At 62.4% G+C, this 20,806-nt stretch overlaps 2 protein-coding genes across 5 annotated transcripts; both read right to left on the reverse strand.

The window, feature by feature from the left end:
- Positions 1 to 410: 410 nt before the first annotated feature.
- Positions 411 to 16,642, reverse strand: SREBF1 (sterol regulatory element binding transcription factor 1). Of its 2 annotated transcripts, none has more exons than XM_043472624.1 (19): positions 16,420 to 16,642; positions 7,872 to 8,303; positions 7,316 to 7,503; positions 7,094 to 7,231; positions 6,774 to 6,992; positions 6,043 to 6,157; positions 5,649 to 5,869; positions 5,221 to 5,422; positions 4,930 to 5,108; positions 4,426 to 4,687; positions 4,181 to 4,347; positions 3,875 to 4,043; positions 3,288 to 3,396; positions 2,914 to 3,023; positions 2,673 to 2,805; positions 2,358 to 2,523; positions 1,712 to 1,912; positions 1,503 to 1,611; positions 411 to 1,174 (listed from the first exon to the last, which is right to left on the reverse strand). In XM_043472624.1, exons 1-19 carry the CDS (start codon positions 16,508 to 16,510, stop codon positions 945 to 947), a joined length of 3,441 nt encoding a protein of 1,146 aa, XP_043328559.1. In that variant the 5' UTR covers positions 16,511 to 16,642; the 3' UTR covers positions 411 to 944. The 2 variants fall into 2 exon arrangements, with proteins under 2 accessions (XP_043328559.1, XP_043328563.1); XM_043472628.1 differs by lacking the exon at positions 16,420 to 16,642 and adding an exon at positions 9,572 to 9,726.
- Positions 16,640 to 20,316, reverse strand: LOC122443903 (translation initiation factor IF-2-like). Of its 3 annotated transcripts, none has more exons than XM_043472658.1 (2): positions 18,314 to 20,316; positions 16,640 to 17,120 (listed from the first exon to the last, which is right to left on the reverse strand). In XM_043472658.1, the coding sequence occupies exons 1-2, from the start codon at positions 18,944 to 18,946 to the stop codon at positions 17,103 to 17,105; spliced, it is 651 nt and encodes a 216-aa protein (XP_043328593.1). In that variant the 5' UTR covers positions 18,947 to 20,316; the 3' UTR covers positions 16,640 to 17,102. The 3 variants fall into 3 exon arrangements, with proteins under 3 accessions (XP_043328593.1, XP_043328575.1, XP_043328584.1); XM_043472640.1 differs by having other exon boundaries at positions 16,640 to 17,130; XM_043472649.1 differs by having other exon boundaries at positions 16,640 to 17,184.
- Positions 20,317 to 20,806: the final 490 nt, after the last annotated feature.

The raw sequence follows: 20,806 nt of genomic DNA on the forward strand, positions 1-20,806 counted from the left end.
GCTCTGGGACAGGAATGAGCAGTCAGGGAGATTGCCCTGCTGCCCTGCCACAGCTGCGTGGCCTCATATGAGGGGACGGGGTCAGGCAGGTGACACACCCAGACACACAGGGAGACCCAGGTTGTAGTTCCTCCTGTCACCACAGAATCCCAAGGACATGTCATTCCGGGTCCTGAAGTGGGCAGAAGCTGGGAGGGGAAGCAAGAAGGAAAAGCTGAGACCACAAGGGCCCTAAGGGTTAGGAGATTAGCGACAGCGCCAGGGCCCAGGTCAGCTGGAGGGAATAAAGCCAGGCTTCCCAAACAGAGAAGGGCAGGTGGGACCAGGAAGCCTTTGCCTGGGTGCTAGGGGGATGGAAGGCCCAAAGAATCCACTCTGGTTAGCCTCACCCGAAAGGAGCAAAAGCCAGATTATAAATAATTTCATTTTTTATTCTCTGTACAAAACTTCTCAACCTATGAAAATAAAGTCTGCAAAAGGCAAAGTAACGCTTGCGCCTTGGAGGCCAGGAGGCTGGTGCACTCCGATCTACACTATGCACAGGTCTCCCCAGATGGGAGGGAAGCACCGGGGATAGGGTCCCTCGGCTCGGTGAAATGCACCCCTCTCTCCTCTCTGGAGGGAGGGGGAAAGCTGCGGACTGGGGTCCCTTGACACCCAGGAGCGGGTGTCACTGGGAGCACGTGACATCCGGCGGCGGTGGCAGCGGCAGGCCCCAGCAATCCCCCAACCGGCCACAAGGGGCCAGCACTATCCTGGCCACCGCGCGCCGAGTGCGGGAGCGGACTGGGGAGGCCTGCAGGTCAAGAGCAGACATCTCCGAGGGTCTCCAGGCCCCCAGGGGCCATGCAGTCCGTGGACTGGGCGTGAGCACCGGATCTCTAGCGCTGCCCTCGGCCGCTGAGGCGGAGACCCGGCTCTGGGGCAGGCCCGCCGGCAGAAGTCTAGCTGGAGGTCACAGTGGTCCCGCCGCCCAGGCGCATGAGCATCTGCTGACAATCGTGCAGCAGCCGGCGGTCACCGAGCTTCTCGAGCGTGCGCGCCGCCTCGGCCAGCATGCCCACGCGTTGCCCGGGCGCCGACAGAAAGCCGGGAGGCAGGTAGCAGGAGGCCAGCAGCAAAACCTCGGCCTGCTCCCGCCTCGTGGGCCGCGACTCCAGCTCCGCCGCCGCGCCTGCGCACGCGCACGGAAGCACATCAGGGGCGGGGCCGCGCCGGGGGTGGGGCTCGGACCCTGGCCCCGCCCCTGCCGCCCGGTCCTGCGTGCGCCCCTACGCCTTTGGTCTTGGACTGCCGGGCTGCCATGCAGCGGGTCCCTTCCGCGCCTTCCCCTGGAGCACAGAGTGAGTGCTCCACAAAGGACAGTCGTCCCCCGAGTCTCAGGTTAGGGCTCCCGTCGGGGGCCACCTTGAAGTCCTGAGGCTCCTGTGTGTCTTACGGTCTCCCTCTGCAGCCTTCACCTGGCCTGCGACCCTTCCCACCTGGGCCAGCCGGCTTCTCACCTCCTTTGCAGGGGCCGACCCTCCTCCTCAGGCTGCGATCCAGGAGCTGGTGTGTCCGCGCCGGGCTGGCCCCTGCCATCAGTCGGGCAGTGGCTTCATGTAGGAACACCTGGGCAGGAGGGGCCAGGAGAGGTTCAGATCAGGCCCCCACTCCCTTCAGACACCCCATGTCTGTCCCCACTGCAAGTCAGGGCCCCGTGGGCACTCACCCTCCGCATGGCAGGCCGGACATTCTGTGCCAGACGCCTCAGGCCACTCAGGTCCCTCTGGAAACCACGAAGCTCAAGGGCAGAGGCCTGGGCCCCGCCTCCAGGGCCCTGAGAGGCCTGGGTGGGTGCCGGCAGTTTCTGCCGCTGCCAGAGGCTGGTGCGTGCCACAAGGAGCAGGTCACACAGGAGCAGCTGCATGGCCTAGGGGTGGTGGGTAAGGCAGGGCAGGGGTCAGGGCCTCTGGCTGTGGGAGAGAAGGCTGGGGGCCCACGGTGCCAGGGGCCGGCTCCGGGCTGCACTGCCGAGGCACTGCACCTGCCTCACACATGCAATGCAACAGCAATGCACCGCGGGGCCGCCCGCTCTCCAGGCCCCCCATGCCCCCACCGGCCTGTGCGGCAGCCTCCAAGGAGGGCCCTGCCACATGTTCACCCCACCCTCCTCCTGGAGGGGGAGACACTGAGGCCAGAGGGAGCAGCCACTCTCCCCTGGACCCAAGCCTTAGCCAGAAGGCAAGGCCGGCTGCGTCCCCCGTCCTGTGCTGTTGGGCTGACCCTGCAGTCTTCTGCAGCCCAAGGGGGACCATCCAGGGAGTGGAAAGGCCAAGGCCCCTGAGACGGGCCAGGCCCCCGGCCCCAGCCCTTACCTTGTCAATGGAGCTGTCAGCTGGTGTGGTGGCCAGGCTGTCCTGCAGGTACCCACTGGCCTTCTCACACATTGCCAGGCTGGCTGGGCCAGACTCAGCCTTCCCGCGGCCTAGGATGGCCCGGGCAGCCTTGAAGGAGTGCAGAGCTGCCCTGGGCAGGGGTTTCCTGTTGGGGCCAAGGCAGAGGTGTCATGGCCAGACCTCCCTCTGCCCTGGTTCTGGCTTCATGGGAAGAGCATGGCGGGACCCCAAGGACACAGAACAAAGCTGGGGGCAGGGTTGGGGGTGGGGCACGAGCATGCAGCCTGCGCTCACTCAGACTCCTGCAGGGCACGGGGCAGGTGCTCCACCAGCGGGTACAGCCTTTCGGCTGCCTCCTCATCCCGCCGAAGCCAGTGGGTCACCACAGCTGTCAGAGAGGCCCACCACTTGGCCACCGGGTCTGTGCCTGCAGAGGGGGCACAGGGGGCAGAAACTCAGTCACACTGTACCCGAGGTGGAGCTGCTTGGCGCTGGGGCTGAGGGCGTCACAGGTGGGAAGGCCGGGGGGGCTCACCGGGGGTGGCAGCCATGCTGGAGCTGATGGAGAAGCTGCAGGCAGGAGCCCCGGCCACATCTGAACAGCTGTTCAGCAGCTGCAGGTACCCCAGGGCATCTGAGAACTCCCTGTGGCAGGAGAGGACAGGCGGTCAGGATGGCTGGCAGGGGTCCTCACCTCTGCACACAGCACAGCCTGGCATCCTGGCTCCTCCAAGAGCCTCCATCCCCTCCTGCTGGGCTGGTGGGAAACTGAGGCCCAGAGAGGAACCGAAATGCACCTAAAGCCACAGTGGCCCAGCTCTGGCCACCCACAGGTTCCCTGGACACAGCCTCTCCCAGGCTCTACCGGGCAGGGTGCTCTGGCCTGCTGAGGTGCACGGAGACACTCACTTGTCCCCCTCAGCTGATCCAGGGCTGGGGCTGGGCTGGGCCACGCAATTCAGTGCTCGCTCCAAGAGATGTTCACGGAACAGTTGAGTCACCTGGGCCAGGGGATCCACTGTGGAGAAGAGTGGGCGAGTGGAAGGGTGAGAATGGCCCCACCCCTCCTGTGCACACGCACCTCCCTGCACTAGGGATCTTTTTGGGCATGGGTGGGCCTGGCTCTGAGACAAGTGAAAGCTGGTGGATAAACACTCCGCCCACCTGTGGACAGGATAACCCACCTGGGATGCACTCTCTTTCCCGACCTCCTCACTGCATAGTGATGTTGTCTGCAGCACCTCCCGATGATGCCCACCCCCTGGCCCCCCGCCCCGTCTTCCTGTTTGCCTCTGAAAAGCCCCAGCTGAGACAGAGCCAGGCTGGCCTCCCCGTCTGCACATCCCCATAGCCACACCAGATGGCGGGGCAGCAGGCCAGGGTGGGCAGGGAGAGCAGAGAGGTAGGGGACAAGAGAATGGGAACGGGGGACGGAGGCGGTGGCCAGCTGTGGGGAAAGGGGTGGGCCCAGGGACAGGCCCAGGGTGAGAAGGCACCTGGGTTCCCAGCCACGCTGTACAAGCTGTCCCTCGGGGCGCTACACAGGGCCCAGCTGCCGTCCACGAAGAAACGGTGGCCCACAGGGTGGCAGAGCCACTGCATGGCAAGGGGCACTGAGCCGCTCTGTGCCAGGCAGGCCTGGCGGGCACTGCTCAGGAAGAAGCGCTGTTGAGGAGGGAACGGGCTGTCACACTGAACCCTGGCTGAGACCCCAGCGGGCCCGCAGCCGCCCCCATAACCACGTGCCTTTCTGTGTAGCCCTCACCTACCCGCAGAGCCCCCACTGGTCACCACCTACTCACAGTCAGAAAATGCAAGACCCGGGGCAGACTGGCCTTGACCCTGAGTGCAGCGGCCACATAGATCTCAGCCAGCGTGGCCACGGACACGGCGTCTCCTGCGCACTCGGCCAGGTTCAGGGCACTCAGCGCCAGGTTGGCAGCGGCGAGGTGCCCACCTGAGTACTTCCCTGGAAGATAAGAGGGCGTGAGGCCAAGGGTGGTGCGGAGGCATCAGGACCCCGGGGGCCCAGCCCTCGCCCGCATACCCATGGTGTGCAGCTGGTGCAGCTTGTGGTAGACGAGGGCTGCGTCGCGGGCACTGGTGCGAGCATCTGCCTGTAGGGCCCTGTCCCTCCGTAGGCCCCCTGCCCAGCCGGCCAGCCAGCGGCCCACCCAGAGACGCTGCAGCAGGTGGCGGATGAGGCTCCAGAGCAGGCTGCAGGCCAGGTCCAGGTGGGAGGTGGGCAGAGGCCGGCCCAAGGCCCGCAGGGCCAGCCACAGCTGCTGGGCAGCCTGGGCAAAGTCCCCCTGGGGGTGAGGGGTTTTCAGGTGAGAAACATGGGGCTGTGCTACTCCCCCACCTTGGGCCCCCCGCAAGGACCACACCATCCCCAGCAGCACAGGCTGGGCCCCCAGGGGTCCACAGGAGTCGGAGGGGTAGACAGGAGTGGGGAAAACAGGGAAGGTCCACGGTATGCCCAGCACCTTCCCAGGCACTGCTCAGGGTCCCGGCCCTGCCTGCTCCCATCCCCCGGGGGCCGGCCGCTTACCCGGGCTAGGTCCAGGTCGGCCTGCTTGCGATGCCTCCAGAAGTGCACGGCGGGGCGTGAGTGGGGCCGAGTGACTGGTTCTCCGTAGACAAAGAGAAGTGCCAAGGAGAAAAGCACCAGCAGCCCATTCATCAGCCAGACCAGTGGGGGCAGCAGCCACGGGGCCCAGCCAGGGCCATCTGGGGGCAGACAGAGGCTGGGGACACAGAGGCTGGGCACCCAGGAAATCCAGAGCCCCAAGCCCATAGGACAGGATCCACATCTGCGAGAGCCCCCCTCCTACCACCCTACCTCTGCCCTCAGCACCCAGCATGCTGCGCCCAGGATGGTGATTGATGCTGGTGGTGTCGGAGGGGCCAGCAGGACCCCGGCTGCCCAGCAGGGAGGCCAAGGGGTTGCAGGAGAGACAGAGGAAGACGAGCGCACACAGGGCCAGGCGAGAGCGGTCCAGCATGCCCTGGCTGTGGGGGGCAGGCAGCAGCTCTGGCTTCACCTGGGGGGTGCGGGCAGAGTGGTGAGAACAGGACGGCGTGACCCAGAGAGCATGGCTCCGGGACGGAGGGGTCAACTCTGCCCCCTGCCTTACTGTGGGAACCTCTCAGCCCCATCTTTCGTCTGTCTATAAAAGGGGAGGTGGGATGTATGAGGGGCCTGACCCAATCCTGGGGCTCAGAGGAAGTTGCTAGATGACAAGAAGGGAACAACACTGCAGGCCCCACCTGGCCGTCTTCAAAGACCGGACTGTCAGGCTCCGAGTCACTGCCACTTCCACCACTGCCACTGCCCCTGCTGCTAAGGGACAAGGGGCTGCTCTGGGAGGGCGAGCCAGCGTCTGAGGGGGGCGGGCTCAGGGTGTCCACCACCTCTGGTTTCATGCCCTCCATGGGCACATCTGTGCTACCTCCACTGCTGCAGGCTGACACCAGGTCCTTCAGTGATTCTGTGGGCCAGAGAGGAGCAGGCTGGAGTGACAGCTCCACACCCCACCTCACCCCAAATCAGAGCTCAGGACCTGGGGGAGCTGCAGGCCACGGAGGGCCAAAGAGAGGTTGAAGGGCCCTTGCAGGGCAAGAACTTCAAGGGAGGCCAGGCGTGGAGGGGGCCAGAACTCACTGCTTTTGTGGACAGCAGTGCGCAGACTCAGGTTCTCCTGCTTGAGCTTCTGGTTGCTGTGCTGAAGGAAGCGGATATAGTCGATGGCCTTGCGCAAGACGGCAGATTTATTCAGCTGCAGGGGTGGGGTGGGAGGGAGATGGCACAAGTAGTCAGGCCAGAGAGCTGGGCACTGAAGCGAGGAAGCAGGGCTGCTTTGCAACACAACTGCCTCCGGAGATTTGCATCTGCTATTCCTACTCCCTGGAACATTCTTCCCCTAGAACTTGCCGCCCAGGTAAGTAAAACAGACAACAGCACCTGGCTGACTGCTGTCAACATCATTGCACCTTTATGCCTCACCCTCTCACCTCCTCCAGGTCTCTGTTCACACATCGCATCATCTTTGTGAGGCCTTCCCTGACCACCCAATTCAGGTTTGCAACTTCGCCCCATCCCTCTTCTCTCCAGCACAGCACTTATGCCACCTGGCGCACCCCAACCCAGATCTGTTGGCACCCCCGCACCCTGCTAGAATGTCAGCTCCTCAACAGCAGGATCTGTCTGTCCTCTGCTGAATCCCCAGCACCTGGAAGAGCCTGTGCTACCTGGGGCTTCCCTGAAGCTCAGCTGAACAGAGCCGCCAGGCCCGAGGAGGCTGGGGCCCCAGGACTGTCTGCCGAGCCCCATCCTCCTCTTCCTCCCAGGTGCCTCCTTCCCCAGAGCCGCCCTGTTAGGGCCTCAGCCCACACCTTGGCCTCAGTGCCCACCACCAGGTCCTTGAGCTCAACAATCTTGTCATTGATGGAAGAGCGGTAGCGTTTCTCGATGGCATTGTGGGCTGTACGCTTCTCACCGCGGCTTTGTGCCGAGCCTGGAGCCTTGCCACCAGCAAGTCGGTTGATGGGCAGCTTGTCAGTGTCCACTACCAGCGGCACCGTGGCCAGGATGGCTCCACCACTCACCAGGGTCTGCAGGGCCAGGCACAGTTAGCGGGTGGACATGCACGTGAGCAAACCCCGCACCCCCCACCCCGTCCAAGCCACCTCCCCACCCTGCCCAAGCCCCCTACCTGCAAGGGCGCTGCCTGCACAGCAGTGCCAGGGCCCAGGGAGCGGATACCCGCTGCTTTCAAGGGGGCTCCCACATCTGTTTTCACGGTCGTCAGGAGCAACGAGTCTGCCTTGATGAAGTGGGGCTGCAGCAGGACCTAAGGACAGGAGGAGCCTCAGCCATAGGCTATGGGTCTAGGCCCTGGGCTGCCACCTCCCTGATGCCAGCCAGACCGCCTCACCGGGACCTGCTGTATCTGGGAGGTCACAGCTGTTGCTCCAGGTGCCACTGTGGGGGTGGCTGTGGCTGTCAACAGCTGCTGGGGGGCCGCGCTCTGAACCTGGCTGTGCAAGGAGACGGGCGGGACCCCTGGCAGGGAAGCCAGTGGCAGGCCAGGCAGTGACTGCGAGCTGCTCCCCGGAGGGGTCCCTGCAGAGATGAAGGCTGGGGCTGAGGACACGGGCTGTCGCAACCCACTTCCAACCTGTCCCCCTGATCGTCATCACCATGTGACCTGGGATGAGTCACTACCCCTGTGGCCACGGTTCCTATCTGGATGGCTCTGCCCAGGGCTCTGATGCAAGTATGCCAGCCTCCCAGCCAAGAACCGCTCTGCGGAAGGGTAGCTGGTGTGGACCCTGGACAGTGCGGGCAGTGCAGGCAGTGCTTCATCCACAGGAGCCCGAGAACTGCTGGTGAGCAAGCGCCTCCAGCCACAGAGGAGGGGCCCGACTGCTAAAGCCTGCAAACTCCTCTACCAAGAGCACCTGACCCCCACCTTCACACGCCCTCCTTACCTGTGGAGAAGCCTCCCGGAGGGCTAGGGTAACCCACAATCGGGGCAGAGCTGAACTGCGGTGGGGTGGTGGCCGCAACACTCTGTGGCAGGAGAGCCCCAGCCAGGGGCTGGGGGGTGGTGGGCTGGAGGATGGTCAGGGGCACTGGCTCCTCCTTGATCCCAGGCCCCGGGGAGAAGGCAGGCACAGATGGGTACATCTTCAGGGAGGTGGGTGCAGGCTGGGGAGGGGACAACGGTGGAGGTGTCGCCTTGGTTGCCTCCAGGAAGCCTTCAAGTGAGGAGCTCATCGTGGAAGGAGGTGGGGACAGGCTGCCCGGGGAGCTGGCATCGGGACTGGCGGGGTCTATGGTCCCTGCTCCACCCCCAGCGTAGGGCGGGTCAAACAGGCCCGGGAAGTCGCTGTCTTGGTTGTTGATGAGCTGAAGCATGTCTGCAGGGAGGAGGAAAAGCTGTGAGCAGCAGTGGAGCAGGTGTCGTGTGTCTTCACGCCCCCCGTGTACACACTGTACACGTGGGAGCAACGCCACAGAAACAAAAAGCCACCCCCAGGAGCCCACACTCACAGACATCTGGGACATCTGGAGCTTTGCCCAGTGCATCAACAGCGACACTGGACAATGCCAGCGGCCCCTGAAGCAGAGGCTCATGACTGCTCAATTCAGAACTGCCTTTGCCAACCCATTTCTCTGTGCAATAGACTGAGACTTGGGGCAGAGTCAACTGCCGGCCATATGTGTGCCAACCAGTGTGTCCCTGAATGTTCTGGGCACAAGCCCAGGCCCTGTTTGCAGCCAAGCAGCCTCGGGACCGGCCATTCAGGCTTCAGCCTACCCTCAATGAAAGCCAACGCCGTCTGTCCTGACTCTTCTCCTCATACAGACTGGACACATTGCCCACGGCAGCCCAAACTGGCCGCAAGCCCTCTCCCCCAGCTGGCAACCAGCAGTCTGGCTGGGTCAGTCCAGGGCCCTCTAACCCACTGAGGGAGTCATCCACTGGGTCAAAGTGCTCTGCAGGACCCATGAGCAAACCCTGGGAGCCCCAGGTGTCCCCTAGACCCCCAGCCTGGGCTTCTGGTGAAAGTGTCCTCTCACTGGGCCTTAGTCTCCCCATCTGTACGGGACAGACAAAACACTTTGTGACAGACAGCTGCACGGAGGGGGAACTCAAGGTCACCTGAGTCCCTCCTACTGACAGGTGCCAGGCAGGAAAGTGACTGCAAGGGACGACCCAGGCTGCCTGGAGAGCACTACGGAGGATGGGGTTGGGGGGTGGGGGTGCCAGGCTCAGCCCTCCTGTCCTCAAGCACAAACACTTGGTAGACCCTCCAGGTCTGCACAGGTCATAGTGCACAGAGTGCTTCCTCCCGCACGTCCCCCTACCCCAGGCTTCACAAGCCCCTTTGATAGTTGGGGAAACTGAGGCCGAGAGAGGAAACTGGCTGAACCCGGGGCTCCCACTGTCTGTCAAGCCCAAGGTGCCCGCCAAAAGGTAGCCCCAGGAGACAGAAGGAAAAGCGGTCCTCCTCCCTGCGGAGCAGATGTGGGAAAGCCACCCCCTTACTCGGGACGTGGGGGTGGGGTGCCTACTCCTCTTAGAGCAGGGAGCGTGTACACCTCTCCTCAGGGCACCGAGGATGGAACCCCACTGAGGAGATGAAAGCTCTATAATAAAGGGGTGGAGACCTCCAAAAAATACCTTCGAACGTGCAGTCCATGGTTCCGCGGCCCGAGCCAGTCGCCCCTCGGGGCGTCCAGGCGGCTGGCCTGCCGGTCTCCGAGCACAGACTTCACCAGCGGGGCCGGCGCACTTTAAAGCCGCCGAGCTACAGAGCTACCCACCGGCCCCGCCCCCGCCCGGCCACGCCCCCTCCCCGCCCCGCCCCGCCGGCCAGCCCCGCCCTGCGTAGCCGCGGGCCGGGCATGGGGTGAGCGCGCGCGGCCAATCAGCGGCCGCGCCACCGCCTCCTGGGGCCCCGCCCCGGCCCCGCCCCACCCCCACGGCGCGAGGCTTGGGTTGCGCCCCGAGGCGCCGCATGGGGGCCGAGGTTACTAGCGGACGCCGGCCCTTAACCCACTAGGCGCCGACGTCAGCAGGGGTTACTGGCGGTCAAGTCAAAGAAGAGCGGCGGAACGAGGGGCTGGCCAGGGGTGCCCCAACTCCGCAGCTAAGTCTCTGGCTCTCTGACACCCTGAGCCGATCTCGACCACGCTCAGCCTCAGTTCGCTCTTGGAAAATGGGACGAGCACGATTCCGGCTCCGACGGGGACAAGTAAAGGTGTTACTGGGTGCAGTGCTTAAGTGAGGCCAAGGGCTGCCTGGCAGTGGGTGTGGGGACCTCCCCTTCCTGGGCCGCCCCAGCATGGGCCACACCCCACCGCAGGGACCCCTGGCAACAGTCACTTCCCAGGGAAACAGGAAGGGAACCCATACCCCGAAGTGATGGCCAGTAACAGCTGAGCCCGAGCTGAAGCCCCACACAGACATCCCTTTGCAGAGGGGCCTGGATCTGGGACGGGGTCAGTGACCCCCACCCCCAGCAGCCTCGGGGTGAACCTGACTCACTTACTCACTACAGGGTCCGGGGAGGCCAACAGGCAGCCCAGTCCCTGGGACAGAAGGTGAGGAAGTCCTGGGGTGACAGGCTCTGGGGGTCTCTAGAGGGGTGCCCAGGCCCTCTCCCCTTCTGCGTAAGGTTCAAGTTCTACACATATGAACAGAGCCTGGCCAGCAGCCCAGGTTGCCAGCTCCAGCTTTTGTGGCCAAGTGGACCCCAGGCTTAGGCCAGCCTCCAACTGCGGCCAAGCCCACCCGCAACCCTTTCTTGGTGTCCTGCAGCCTCAGAGGGTGTTGGGGGCAGAGACCCCCTGGCCCTGATGGCTCTCACTCTCCAGGCAGCTCCTCTCCCTCACATATCCACCCTTCTTTGTCTGGGTCCTTCCATGGCCTTGCAGCGGGTGCCAAGGGCAACTGAATTCTCCACCTCCTTCCCTCCTCAGCTGGTGGGTGCTCACACCCTCCCTCAGCCCCCCAAATCAAGACATTGGTGTTGGCAAGGCTCCTACCTCACCTGAGTACCTTGAGACTGGGAGACACTGAGGCCTGAATTCCAGGGCTGACCCACACCTGAGCCCCTGCAGGGCCAGGGCCAGCTAGCGTCAAGCCTACCTGCTCCTGACCGTCCCTCTCCCTGTCTCATGCTCTCTTCCCCCTTTGTTTCCCATTTCACATGTCTTGGCTTTGTCCCATCCAGACCAAGGACCAAGAAGGGGGAGGCCCACGGCTAATAGGGTCAGGAACAGCTGCCAAGAAGGCTGGTCTCAGGGACACGATCTAACAAAGATGCAGTAAGAAGCAAGCATCTGGTGGCGTGTCGAGGGGCCACCACCCCCTGAACTCATGGTCTGACGGGCCCCCTCTCACTCTCTGCTAAAGCCAGATCTGGATCCCAGAACTTCCCTCCACCCTTCACTTGCTGTGCAGTCCCAGGCAAGTCACTCTCCTTCTCTGAGCCTTCACCTCTGGCCTTGGAGCAGGGGATTCTAGGAGGCAAGAGAGGCCACCCCCCACCCCCAGGGTGCACAGTTTAAGGAAGCTCCTTCCAGTCCAGTGGGTCTGAAAGGCTGGCCAGGGCTCCCACAGTGGGGCCCCTCCACTGGTGAAGTAAGCACTCGCGTGACCTAAGACTCAAAGCCCACATGGCTCCTGCACTCACTCTATGGGGAGAGGGGAGGTGTGGGCTCAGCCTCAGGGGGCCGACCTGCCCCTCCCCTAGCCTACCTTCATCTTTTCCCCTCCTGCCCTCATTCTATCAGGGCCTAACAGGAAACCTGAAACCCTCTCCCCCCTCCCTGGCTCTACCTTCAAACCTCCCTCTGAAGGCAGATGTGAGCCTTTTATTCTCGGGCCTGTTTATCCTGTGAGGCCATGACAGAAATCCTCAGGGGACCCCCACAGTGCCCAGCCACAGAAGCCCAGCTCTAAGTATCACAGGAGCCTATGAACCAACCAGCTGACACAAGGCCTTGCACCCCAAATTCTTCTTACATGCCTCCTGGGACAGGGAGCTCACCACCTCCCCCATATGGCCTGGCCCATGAAGCTCAGGTCTGTTTCTCTGACAATATCTACTGCCCTCTCCTAAATGTTAGGCCAGTTCCAGGTGCTAGGGGTGCAGGAACAGAGCGTGAAGACCTCCTAGTGGAGCTTCTGTTCCAGTGAGGGAGGCCAACCATCTACTAATCCGTGGAGGAAGGGGGTGCAGGTGATGAGCATCGTGAAGAAACAGAGGGAATCAGGGCAGGCCTCTCTGTGGAGGGGACATCTGAGTAGAGGCCTGAATGAAAGAAGGGAGTGGGCCAGGAGAAAGGAAGGATGTCACGGGCAGTAGGAACAGCAAGTGCAAAGGCCCTGAGGTGGGAGCAAGCTTGGTGCACTGTCAAGACAAAGAAGAGGCTGGTGTGACTGCAGAAGAGGGGGTCAAGAGCAAAGGGGGTCAAGGAGACAGCCCAAAGCTGGAATTCCAACCCACATTTATCTGTCGCCTGAGCTAAGAACACCAATTCTCAGGGAATGGGCAGAAAAGGGATTTGTGAGCAGGTCACAAAGTATGCAGCAGACAGCATAAAGCAACAGCACCGCTCCACCTCTAGCTGCGCAAGGGAGGGCACAGGGCAGCAGTGGGGAGTGGGCTTGCACCCTGCCAGCCAGCCCCACTGCTCCCACCAGCATCTCCTGGAACCTCCCAAGAAGCACAGTTGGCAGGTTCACATGTCCTCAGCCGATCATGTGTGCAGCGGGGGCACAGTCTGCCTTTGTGTATGTGGGGCTGCCCAGGGACGTGGCGGGTGCCCGCTCTTCCTGGAATGGGATGGCCCCGGGGCCAGAGCCCCAGGGGAACCTGAATATGAGCCCTCTAACCAGATGAGGCCACTAAGGCTCAGAGGGAGGCCATGTGCCCCAGGTCCTCCAACTGCAAAGTGAAGAACCTCAGACCTACACCCAGGCCTGCCAACCCCCCGAGCCCACAGCCCCCTGCCAGGGGCAGGAGTGAGCCCTGAGGCCAGCCTGGCTCTGTCCCAACTTGTTGCCACCACTCATCCCAGGTCAGGATATGAGTGCAGAGTGCTATGCGGAGAGGAGGCAGCATGAAGCTCCAAGGCACTGCCCCCTCTGAAGTGTGTGTTTTGGTTCAAAGGTAGCACACTGCTTCCGAGCTGCCAGGCTGCTCTCTGGAACAATAAACCTCCTTACACTCTCCCTTGCAATATGTCACATTTAATCAGAGCATCACCAGCACTGGGTTTTATCGTTTTCACCTACTTTGGGGTGCTTTCCTTAGTCCTCACAACTGTGTGACTGGAACCCTGAAGGTGCTTTAATTTGCATCTCTGAGGCTGCCCCGAGGTGGTTGTGCAGCAAACCATCAACTATGGCCAGAGACCCAGAAACACCTGCTGGGCTTGGGCCCTCCTCTGCCAGCTAGAGACAGATTTCCTGCAACATGTTCTTGACCTGGGAGGCAATCCCCACTGGGCCTGGCCTTCCTACTGCTCCCCACACCTCAGCTGGGCAGCTGGGGGCAGTGGACATGTCCGCCCCCAGTCTGTATACCAATGAGGAGATGACCGTGGCATTTCTAAGGCTCCCCCCCTCCCCTATCGCAGGTTCAGGTGTGCATGCCCAGTAGGTCCCAGGGTCAAAAGGCACATCCACGGGGCCTGTGGCTGGCAAGAAGGACAGAGGCACTTGCTCTGGCCAGGAGCCACTGCCACCTGGCCTGCCCCTATCAGCTGGGCGAAGTCCAGACCCCAGCCTCTGCCCGGTGGTGACCCCGCCTGGGGCTGGGCAGGTCACCTAGGATGTTTGCATCCAGTGAGGTGACCACCGGGCAGAAGGTAGCTCCCAATTGCCGGCCCACCCGCCTCCCTGGACTGCCCCCAGCACTTTTCTCCCCATCCCCCTCACAGGTGCAAGGGCTGGAACTCACAGGGGCTCACGGGCAGCCCACCTGTGGCCTCACCCCAGCTTTCCAGGGCAGCCACTGCAGCCTAGAGAGAGCACACAGCCACACCGGGAGGGCCTCTGCTTCCTGCCACCCGGGGCAGGTGGGCCAGGCACCCAAGGCAGGACAGGGATGAAGAGGGGCCGTGTCCAGGGGGAGAGGCCTCTCCCAGGCTCTGCCATCAGGACCTCTGGACGTGAGGACAAGGCAGGGGCGCCCTGTGGGGGCAGAGTGTGTCCAGGGCATGGGGAGGGCCTGGAGGGAGGGACAGGACTCATCATGGGAGGGCCGGCCCGGCCCACCTGACATGTCTCAAACACAACGCTGAGACAAGGGACTGTATCTTGGGGCTCTGGGGAGCCATGGTGGTTAGGGAGCTGAGCAGGTATGTGCTGTGGCCAGAGCAGGGCTGTAAGCCATCTTGAGCTTGTTTTCTAAGGAGCGCCCATGCATGGCAGCACCAGGGAGAGAACTGGCATGACAGACTGTGGGGAGAGGCCTGGGGCGGGGGGGCAGGTTGGCCCCCATGTACCTCTTTCAGCAGGCTGGCCTGGAGCCCAGGAAGCCAGGTCCCTGTGGTTGATTTAGGGACTGGGCCGAAGGCAGACACCTGGACTTTGAAGACAGAGTGAACTGGGGAGCCCAGGCAGAGGTGACTTCCAGCTATGCACTGGAGGCCCAGGCCACCCCTCGACCAGGCCCACCCAATCAGCAGCCTCCAATCGACTCTTCATCACTGAGCAGCATAGTGCAGTGTATCAACCAGTGGGAGGCGAGGCCCTCCACGGCATCAACACAGTCCCAGCACTCATGCAAGGTGGCTCCCACATACCATCTCTCATGGCCACAAGGGACACCAAAACAAGAACAGGAAAAGGAGGCTGGGAGCAGGCAGATCCACCCGGAGTTGTGGTGCGCTGCAGCCAGGGCCCAGCCTGCAGCACAGGACCTGGGGCTCCTGGTAAGGGCACTGGTCACATGACGGAGTCTGGCCAAGGCACATGCTCAGGCTGGGTGGGGCTCAGAGCCATGGGCGGACTCTCTGATGCCAGTCCTCAGTCTCATGAGTCAAAGGCTCTGGGCTAGGATGAGGAGGTAGCCGTGTAACCTATGACTCTGTTTCGACCTACTCCCGGGCCCCCAGCATACCTCCACATAGAGCAGCCTTCTGAGTCCCCTGCTCTACGGAGCCTCTCTCTCTCTCTCACACACACACACACACACACACACACACACTCACAATGGGAGACTAGCATTTAAGAGTGTGGGCCCTGGAGCTCCCACCCTAGGTTTGAATTCTGGCTCTACCATGCTCTGCTGTGTGACCTGGGACAAGTCACTTAACATCTCACTGCCTCTGGGATCCAGTTCAGCTTTCACCCCCGAGTCAACGCTGCCTGGCCTTCCTCTCAACTCCCCTCCAGGGAACCTGGCAACTCTTGGGCCCTACCAGCTGGGTTCTCAGCATTCATCCAAAGAGTGATTGGCTCAAATGTGTCAGTTTTGCTAACCCTAGGGTGGCCACAGGCTCCATGGATGAGTCCATCCAGGCTATGGGAGGTTTGGGTCCTGTTCTCCGGGCCTGTTTTCCCCAGCAACCAAGTGCAAGGTAGCCAATGTGGCTGAAACTGCATAGGAAACTCAGAGGCAACTTGTGGAGGCTGGAATGTGCTCTGTGCACCGTGGGCAACAGCCTCCTGACTGGCCCCGCTGCAGCTTCGCCCCCAACATCCTCTCTGTAGAACAACCAGAGCAGTGTTTCCAGGTGTGTAAGACAGCCCACGCTGCTGCTCCCGCCTTTCCCTGCCAAGTCCTCTTCCACCCACCTGCCCAGTCTCACCTGTGCCCCTCCAACTCCTCGCCGTGCCCTCTGCGGGGAATACATCCTTCTCAGGGCTGAGCTCAGGTCCCACCCCACCGCCCTACCCGAAGCAGTCGCCCTGCCCCAGCTCCCCACAAGGTGTAAATATCTGTTTATGGGTTTCCTTAGGGTGGGTGTGTGCTTCCAAGAAAAGGGGGAGCCCAGGTCTGTGAACCCCTGGTGCCTAGGACCAGGCCTGGTATTCAGTAGACGCTCGATAAACGTGTGCCGAACCGATACCCGGAGCCAGTTAGGAGAACCGGGACCTGGTCTGTCAGGGTCGGCGGGACCGCAGCGCGCGTGCGCAGGAGCGCGGGCGCCGAGCTGAACTCTCGGGCCGGAGGGAACGACCGAGAGTAACCTCCCGCTGACGTCAAGGCCGGGGCGGGGCGGGGCCTCGGCGATGCCGGCTCCCCGGCTCTCGTCAACGCCGCCTCGCGACTGAGGGCTCGCTGGCCGCGGGGTGCGGGCCGGGGCGCCCAGAAGCGCACGTGCTCAGCGCCGAGCCTCCTACAAGACCCGGCGGGCACGGGCGGCTCCGCCGGGACAGGACCGCGAGGCCCGCAGCGCTCGGCGCAGAGACCCGGGGCGCCCTGCCCAGAGGCGCGGGCCGCAACGCGACCCGCTCCGTGTCCCCCGCCCGGCGCCGCCTGCGCGCGGAGCCCAGTGCCCCTGACGCACCTTCTATGTCGGTCAGCAGCGCCGCGTCCAGCTCGCACGGCTCGGCCAGCGCCAGCTCCAAGGCCGCTTCGCTGAAAGGTGGTTCGTCCATGGCGCAGTCGCCTCCTCCCGGAGGTCCGCCGGGCCCGCCGCAGCCGCTCCGCGCGTTCGCGTCCCGCCCCGAACTCGGCGGTGCCCGGCGCCCGCGAAAAGTTCCTCGGAAACTGGGTTCCCGGCGGCGGTTCTGCGGGGCAGGCGGGGCGGGGCGGGGCGGAGCCTTGCAGGAGCCCCGCCCCCGGGTGGACGGTCCCGCCCAACCTGAGGAGAGTCAGGCGGCTCCGGTCTGGCCTGCGCACCCGCCCCCTGGCCGTTCAGTCCCGGCGCAGACTGCTGCGGGGCTCCGGCAGGCCCCAGCTTCTCCCGCCCTGAGCAAGGGGGCTGAGTGGAAGCCCCGGGTTGGGTCCGCCCCAGATGTCTCTGAAGTTGAGGCGGGAAGTGACCCGACAAACCTCATTCCGAGATTTGGGTCTTTAGAAGACAGACTAGTCCAAGACCTGCTGTGTGCCATCTGGCCAGTTACCTCACCACACTGTTCCTCAGTTTCCTCAGCTGTAATGAGGCTTGATGGTGTCTCCGAAAGGGCTGACCGGGACGTTAGTGACGGTGGCCGGCTGGGCCTGTGAGATGAGCCTGCTCTTCCTTCTTTAGATCTTCTGAAGAGCCTGGAAAAGGCTAGAATTTCCCACTCTGACTTACTCTGTTTTCCTCTCAGATCCAGCTGTGGGACTGACAGAAGGGCTGGGGGTTAGTGGGCCCAGTCCGGCTGCTGAAGGTGGGCTGGCCTCTGCACCCAGAGTTCAGGAGCTCACCAGCACAAGTTGACACAGCCACCTGGAGCTGTACCAGGACTGGGCCCCATCCCCAGGGCAGCTGGGATGAGGTAGGGGCTGTCTGTGCTTTGGGCCTGGGCCCCCTTGCACTGGATCAGGACAGGCCTGGGCAGGTCAGACGAGACAGCTAGGCTGGGGAGAGGGCTGGACCAGGACCCTGGGTCCTGTGGACTGGGGTCAGAGCTAGGTGCCAAGGGAGGGGCCTTATGAGGTGGACTGAGATACTAACATGCAGGTGCTGGAAGTGTGGAAGCAGTGAGCAGAGGCACCCTTGGTAGGGGGAAACCAAGGAGCCTTATCAGAGGTCTAGACCCCCACCTCCACCCCCAACTCCTCAGTGAATCCAGCCATCCTGAGTACTGCTTTGCTCAGATTCCAGATATAGCCTGTCTGACCACACCCGCTGACGGAGTGAAATTTGTGGCGCACTTTGGTAGGGGGGTGTTGCCCAGACCAAGAGAGGCCTTGGAGGCCCAAGTCCCTGGGGCTCAGCCTGGACAAGCAGGGCTCTTTGTTCCCCTCCCGGAAGTGGCTGCGGTGGAAAATTACCCAGACCAGGGATGGCCAAGCCCCGGGGGACCTCCAAACCATATCTGTTTCCCAAGTGGTCCTGCTCAGGGACCCTTGGGGCCTGGCCCCCCAGATGAACTTCTGTGGGGGAACAGCCCCCTGCATCCTGATGCCCAGCCCCGCCGCCCCCCCAAGTCGGAGCCAAGCGCCCAGAGGGCCTTGGGAATCTGGGGAGTTCCCTGAAATTTCCAACAGCCCTTCCCAGGGAGGGGAGGGGGTGCTTTGTGAAGCCTGAAGACCAGTTTCTTAGAGTCAGGAAACAGGTCTGGGTTTTCACCTGCTTGCTGTGTACTTGGAACATCTTACTTCACCTTTCTGGTGTCTGTAAAATGAGACCACTCCTTCCTGCTATAACCCTGCAGAGTCTGTTGGAGTCAAGGTCAAGACAGACGTGCCTGCTTGTCTTGTAGGCGCCTATACCGCATATGTAAAGAGCAAGCTGAGTCAATACGCACGCATAATTGCAGCAGTTCAGAAGAAAGGGTGATGAAGCAGGGCCCATGGAGACCCGCAGCCAGCTGAAGTGAAGGCTGGCTGAAGCCCCCTGTAGGGCCCAGTCGTGGGAGAAGGGAGGAATCTGCCACCAAAGAGATCACTGCTTCACTGGGCAGCCGGAGACCAGCCGGGCAGGGCAGGCATCCAGGGGAGGGTGGAGAAAGCCGGCTGGGGCTGCGGCTCTTTGGTGAACATGGTCCTCTGAGCGCCCCTCCCCTGGCCCTCCCGGGGGCTCTGCTGCCGGCCGCACCAGCACCGGGCGCCGGAGCTGCGCGCGTCCGCGTTAACCCTTTTCTTCCCGGAGGACGGCATCCCATTTCACAGGTGAGCAGAGCGAGGCGGCGGGGACGCGCGCCGGGACCCGCGGGGGCGCCTGCCGGACGAGCCCCGCCCCGGCCCGAGGCGCAGCCAATGGGCGCGGGGCCCCGGGTGGGGTGACGCGGCGTCAACGCCCGGCTCTCGGAGGCTGTGTCACGTGCGCCGCCCGACCGACCCGGAGCCCCGCCCGCGCCGCCCCGCCCAGAGCCGGCGTCCGGCCGGGTCCCACCTAGGAGGCCGGCCTCGTCTCTGCTCCTTGCTGCTGTGGGCGCCATCGTCTGTGGGTTCAGAGCCGTTTGGGGCAGGTGTCCAGCGCAGGCAGGGCCGAGCCATGTCCTTGATGCCGGAACTCAGGGGCAGGTGGCGGGGCAAGCTTGGGAGCTGCCAGGGCTGCCTGCCCTGGGCATTGCCTCAGGCTACACAGACCCCTCCCCACTCCTGGAGCCCCCCTGCCCCTGGCCTGCCCGTTCGTGCTTCATTCTGCAGTAGTTGAGCTGGGACCTGCCCAGCTTGTGGCCGAGGCAGCAGAGAGCCTGCAGGGAGCACTGGGTTCCTCCCAGCTCCCCATCTGGTCATTGTGGAACCAGATGGCCATTGACATGGCTGGTTCTGGTCTTGGATGACCGTGTGTTCTCATGCCAGTTTCACTTCTGCTGTATACCGGACAAGTCATTTGAAGCCCTCTCTGAGCCGCTCTGGGGGTACACCAGCCAGGGAAGAGCCTCAGGAACTCAGTGAGGGCTGGGGCTTACAGGAAGAGTGAGGCATCAACTGACACCACTTCCAACTACAGGCGCGTTCTGATTCTGAGTTCATTGTCAAGTGTACATTTCACCGAAAGCTGCATTCCTGGCTTTTCTTGAAAAACGGGAGTTGAGCAACAGCAGGCTACAGCGGCCTGTGAGCTTTCCTGGTCCCCTCTGGCCCTGGAATCCACCCAGGCAGGGCCCTGGAGGCATCGGGTTAACTGCGTTTGACCGCATTTCTCACAGCACAGGACACCCTGCCTGCAGCTCTGGGCAGGGGTGGGGAGGGAATGGCCCATCCCATGGACGCCCTGGTGCTGAGGTCCTGGAGCCCCTGCACAGATCCTCTGAAGCCACCCAGCAAGAGCTGGCAGGGGTTCCACTACAGCAAACGGCACTTCTGGGTGAGTCCTGCATGTTCAAGGCCTCTTGTCTGCCCATGCCCAACTCCTCAGGGCCCCAGAGACCTTTTCCTTGGAAGAGAGTGGGGCTGAGGAAGGACTTCTCCTCAGATGTCTCAGTGGGGGACTAGTGGGCAGTGGGCCATGAGTCATGAGCGGACCCACAGGGCTCCCCACACTGCCTCCTCTTCTGGCTGCTCCCCAAGACCTCCCTGCCCTGCAGGCCCTGGAAGAGGGCGCCAGGGCTTCCTGGCTGCAAAGTGTCCTTAATTCTGAGAACTGGACTGGAGCTGCCCCTCCCCTCCTGGCCAATCTGGCACCCCACAGGCTCGGCATGGGATCCTGGCACATCCACGGTGATGTCTCAGGGTCACCCCACTTTGCCCCGCACTCAGGGACACAGGACAGTAATCTCAGATATGCAGATGACACCACCCTTATGGTAGAAAGTGAAGAAGAACTAAAGAGCCTCTTGATGAAAGTGAAAGAGGAGAGTGAAAAAGTTGGCTTAGAACTCAACATTCAGAAGACTAAGATCATCGCATCCAGTCCCATCACTTTATGGCAAATATATGGGGAAACTGTGGAAACAGTGACAGACTTTATTTTGGGGGGCTCCAAAATCACTGCAGATGGTGACTGCAGCCATGAAATTAAAAGATGTTTGCTCCTTGGAAGAAAAGCTATGACCAACCTAGACAGCATATTAAAAAGCAGAGACATGGAGAAGGAAATGGCAACCCACTCCCGTATTCTTGCCTGGAAAAGTCCATGGAGAGAGGAGCCTGGCGGGCTGCAGTCCATGGGGTTACATGACTGAGCATGTGTGCACGAGGGAGATGGGTTGGTAGCAATAAAGTGGGAGAACTAAAAAAAAAAAAAAGCAGACACATTATTTTGCCGATGGAGGTCTGTCTAGTTAAAGCTATGGTTTTTCCAGTAATCGTGTATGGATGTGAGAGTTGGACAATAAAGCTAGCTGAGTGCT

Source organism: Cervus canadensis, chromosome 1 (assembly GCF_019320065.1).
Source record: "Cervus canadensis isolate Bull #8, Minnesota chromosome 1, ASM1932006v1, whole genome shotgun sequence".
Classification (NCBI taxonomy): domain Eukaryota; kingdom Metazoa; phylum Chordata; class Mammalia; order Artiodactyla; family Cervidae; genus Cervus; species Cervus canadensis.

Excerpts from the sequence above, each read along its gene's own strand:
- SREBF1 (XM_043472624.1), bottom strand. The coding sequence starts at position 16,510 with ATGGACGAACCACCTTTCAGCGAAGCGGCCTTGGAGCTGGCGCTGGCC. Across the intron at positions 5,109-5,220 it reads GCTGGGTGCTGAGGGCAGAG|ATGGCCCTGGCTGGGCCCCG; the intron begins GTAGGGTGGTAG and ends GTCTGCCCCCAG. Across the intron at positions 1,612-1,711 it reads TCCGGCCTGCCATGCGGAGG|GTGTTCCTACATGAAGCCAC; the intron begins GTGAGTGCCCAC and ends CCTCCTGCCCAG.
- LOC122443903 (XM_043472640.1), bottom strand. The coding sequence starts at position 18,946 with ATGGCGCCCACAGCAGCAAGGAGCAGAGACGAGGCCGGCCTCCTAGGT. Across the intron at positions 17,131-18,313 it reads CTGAACTGCTGCAATTATGC|CCTTTTCCAGGCTCTTCAGA; the intron begins GTGCGTATTGAC and ends GGGAAATTCTAG.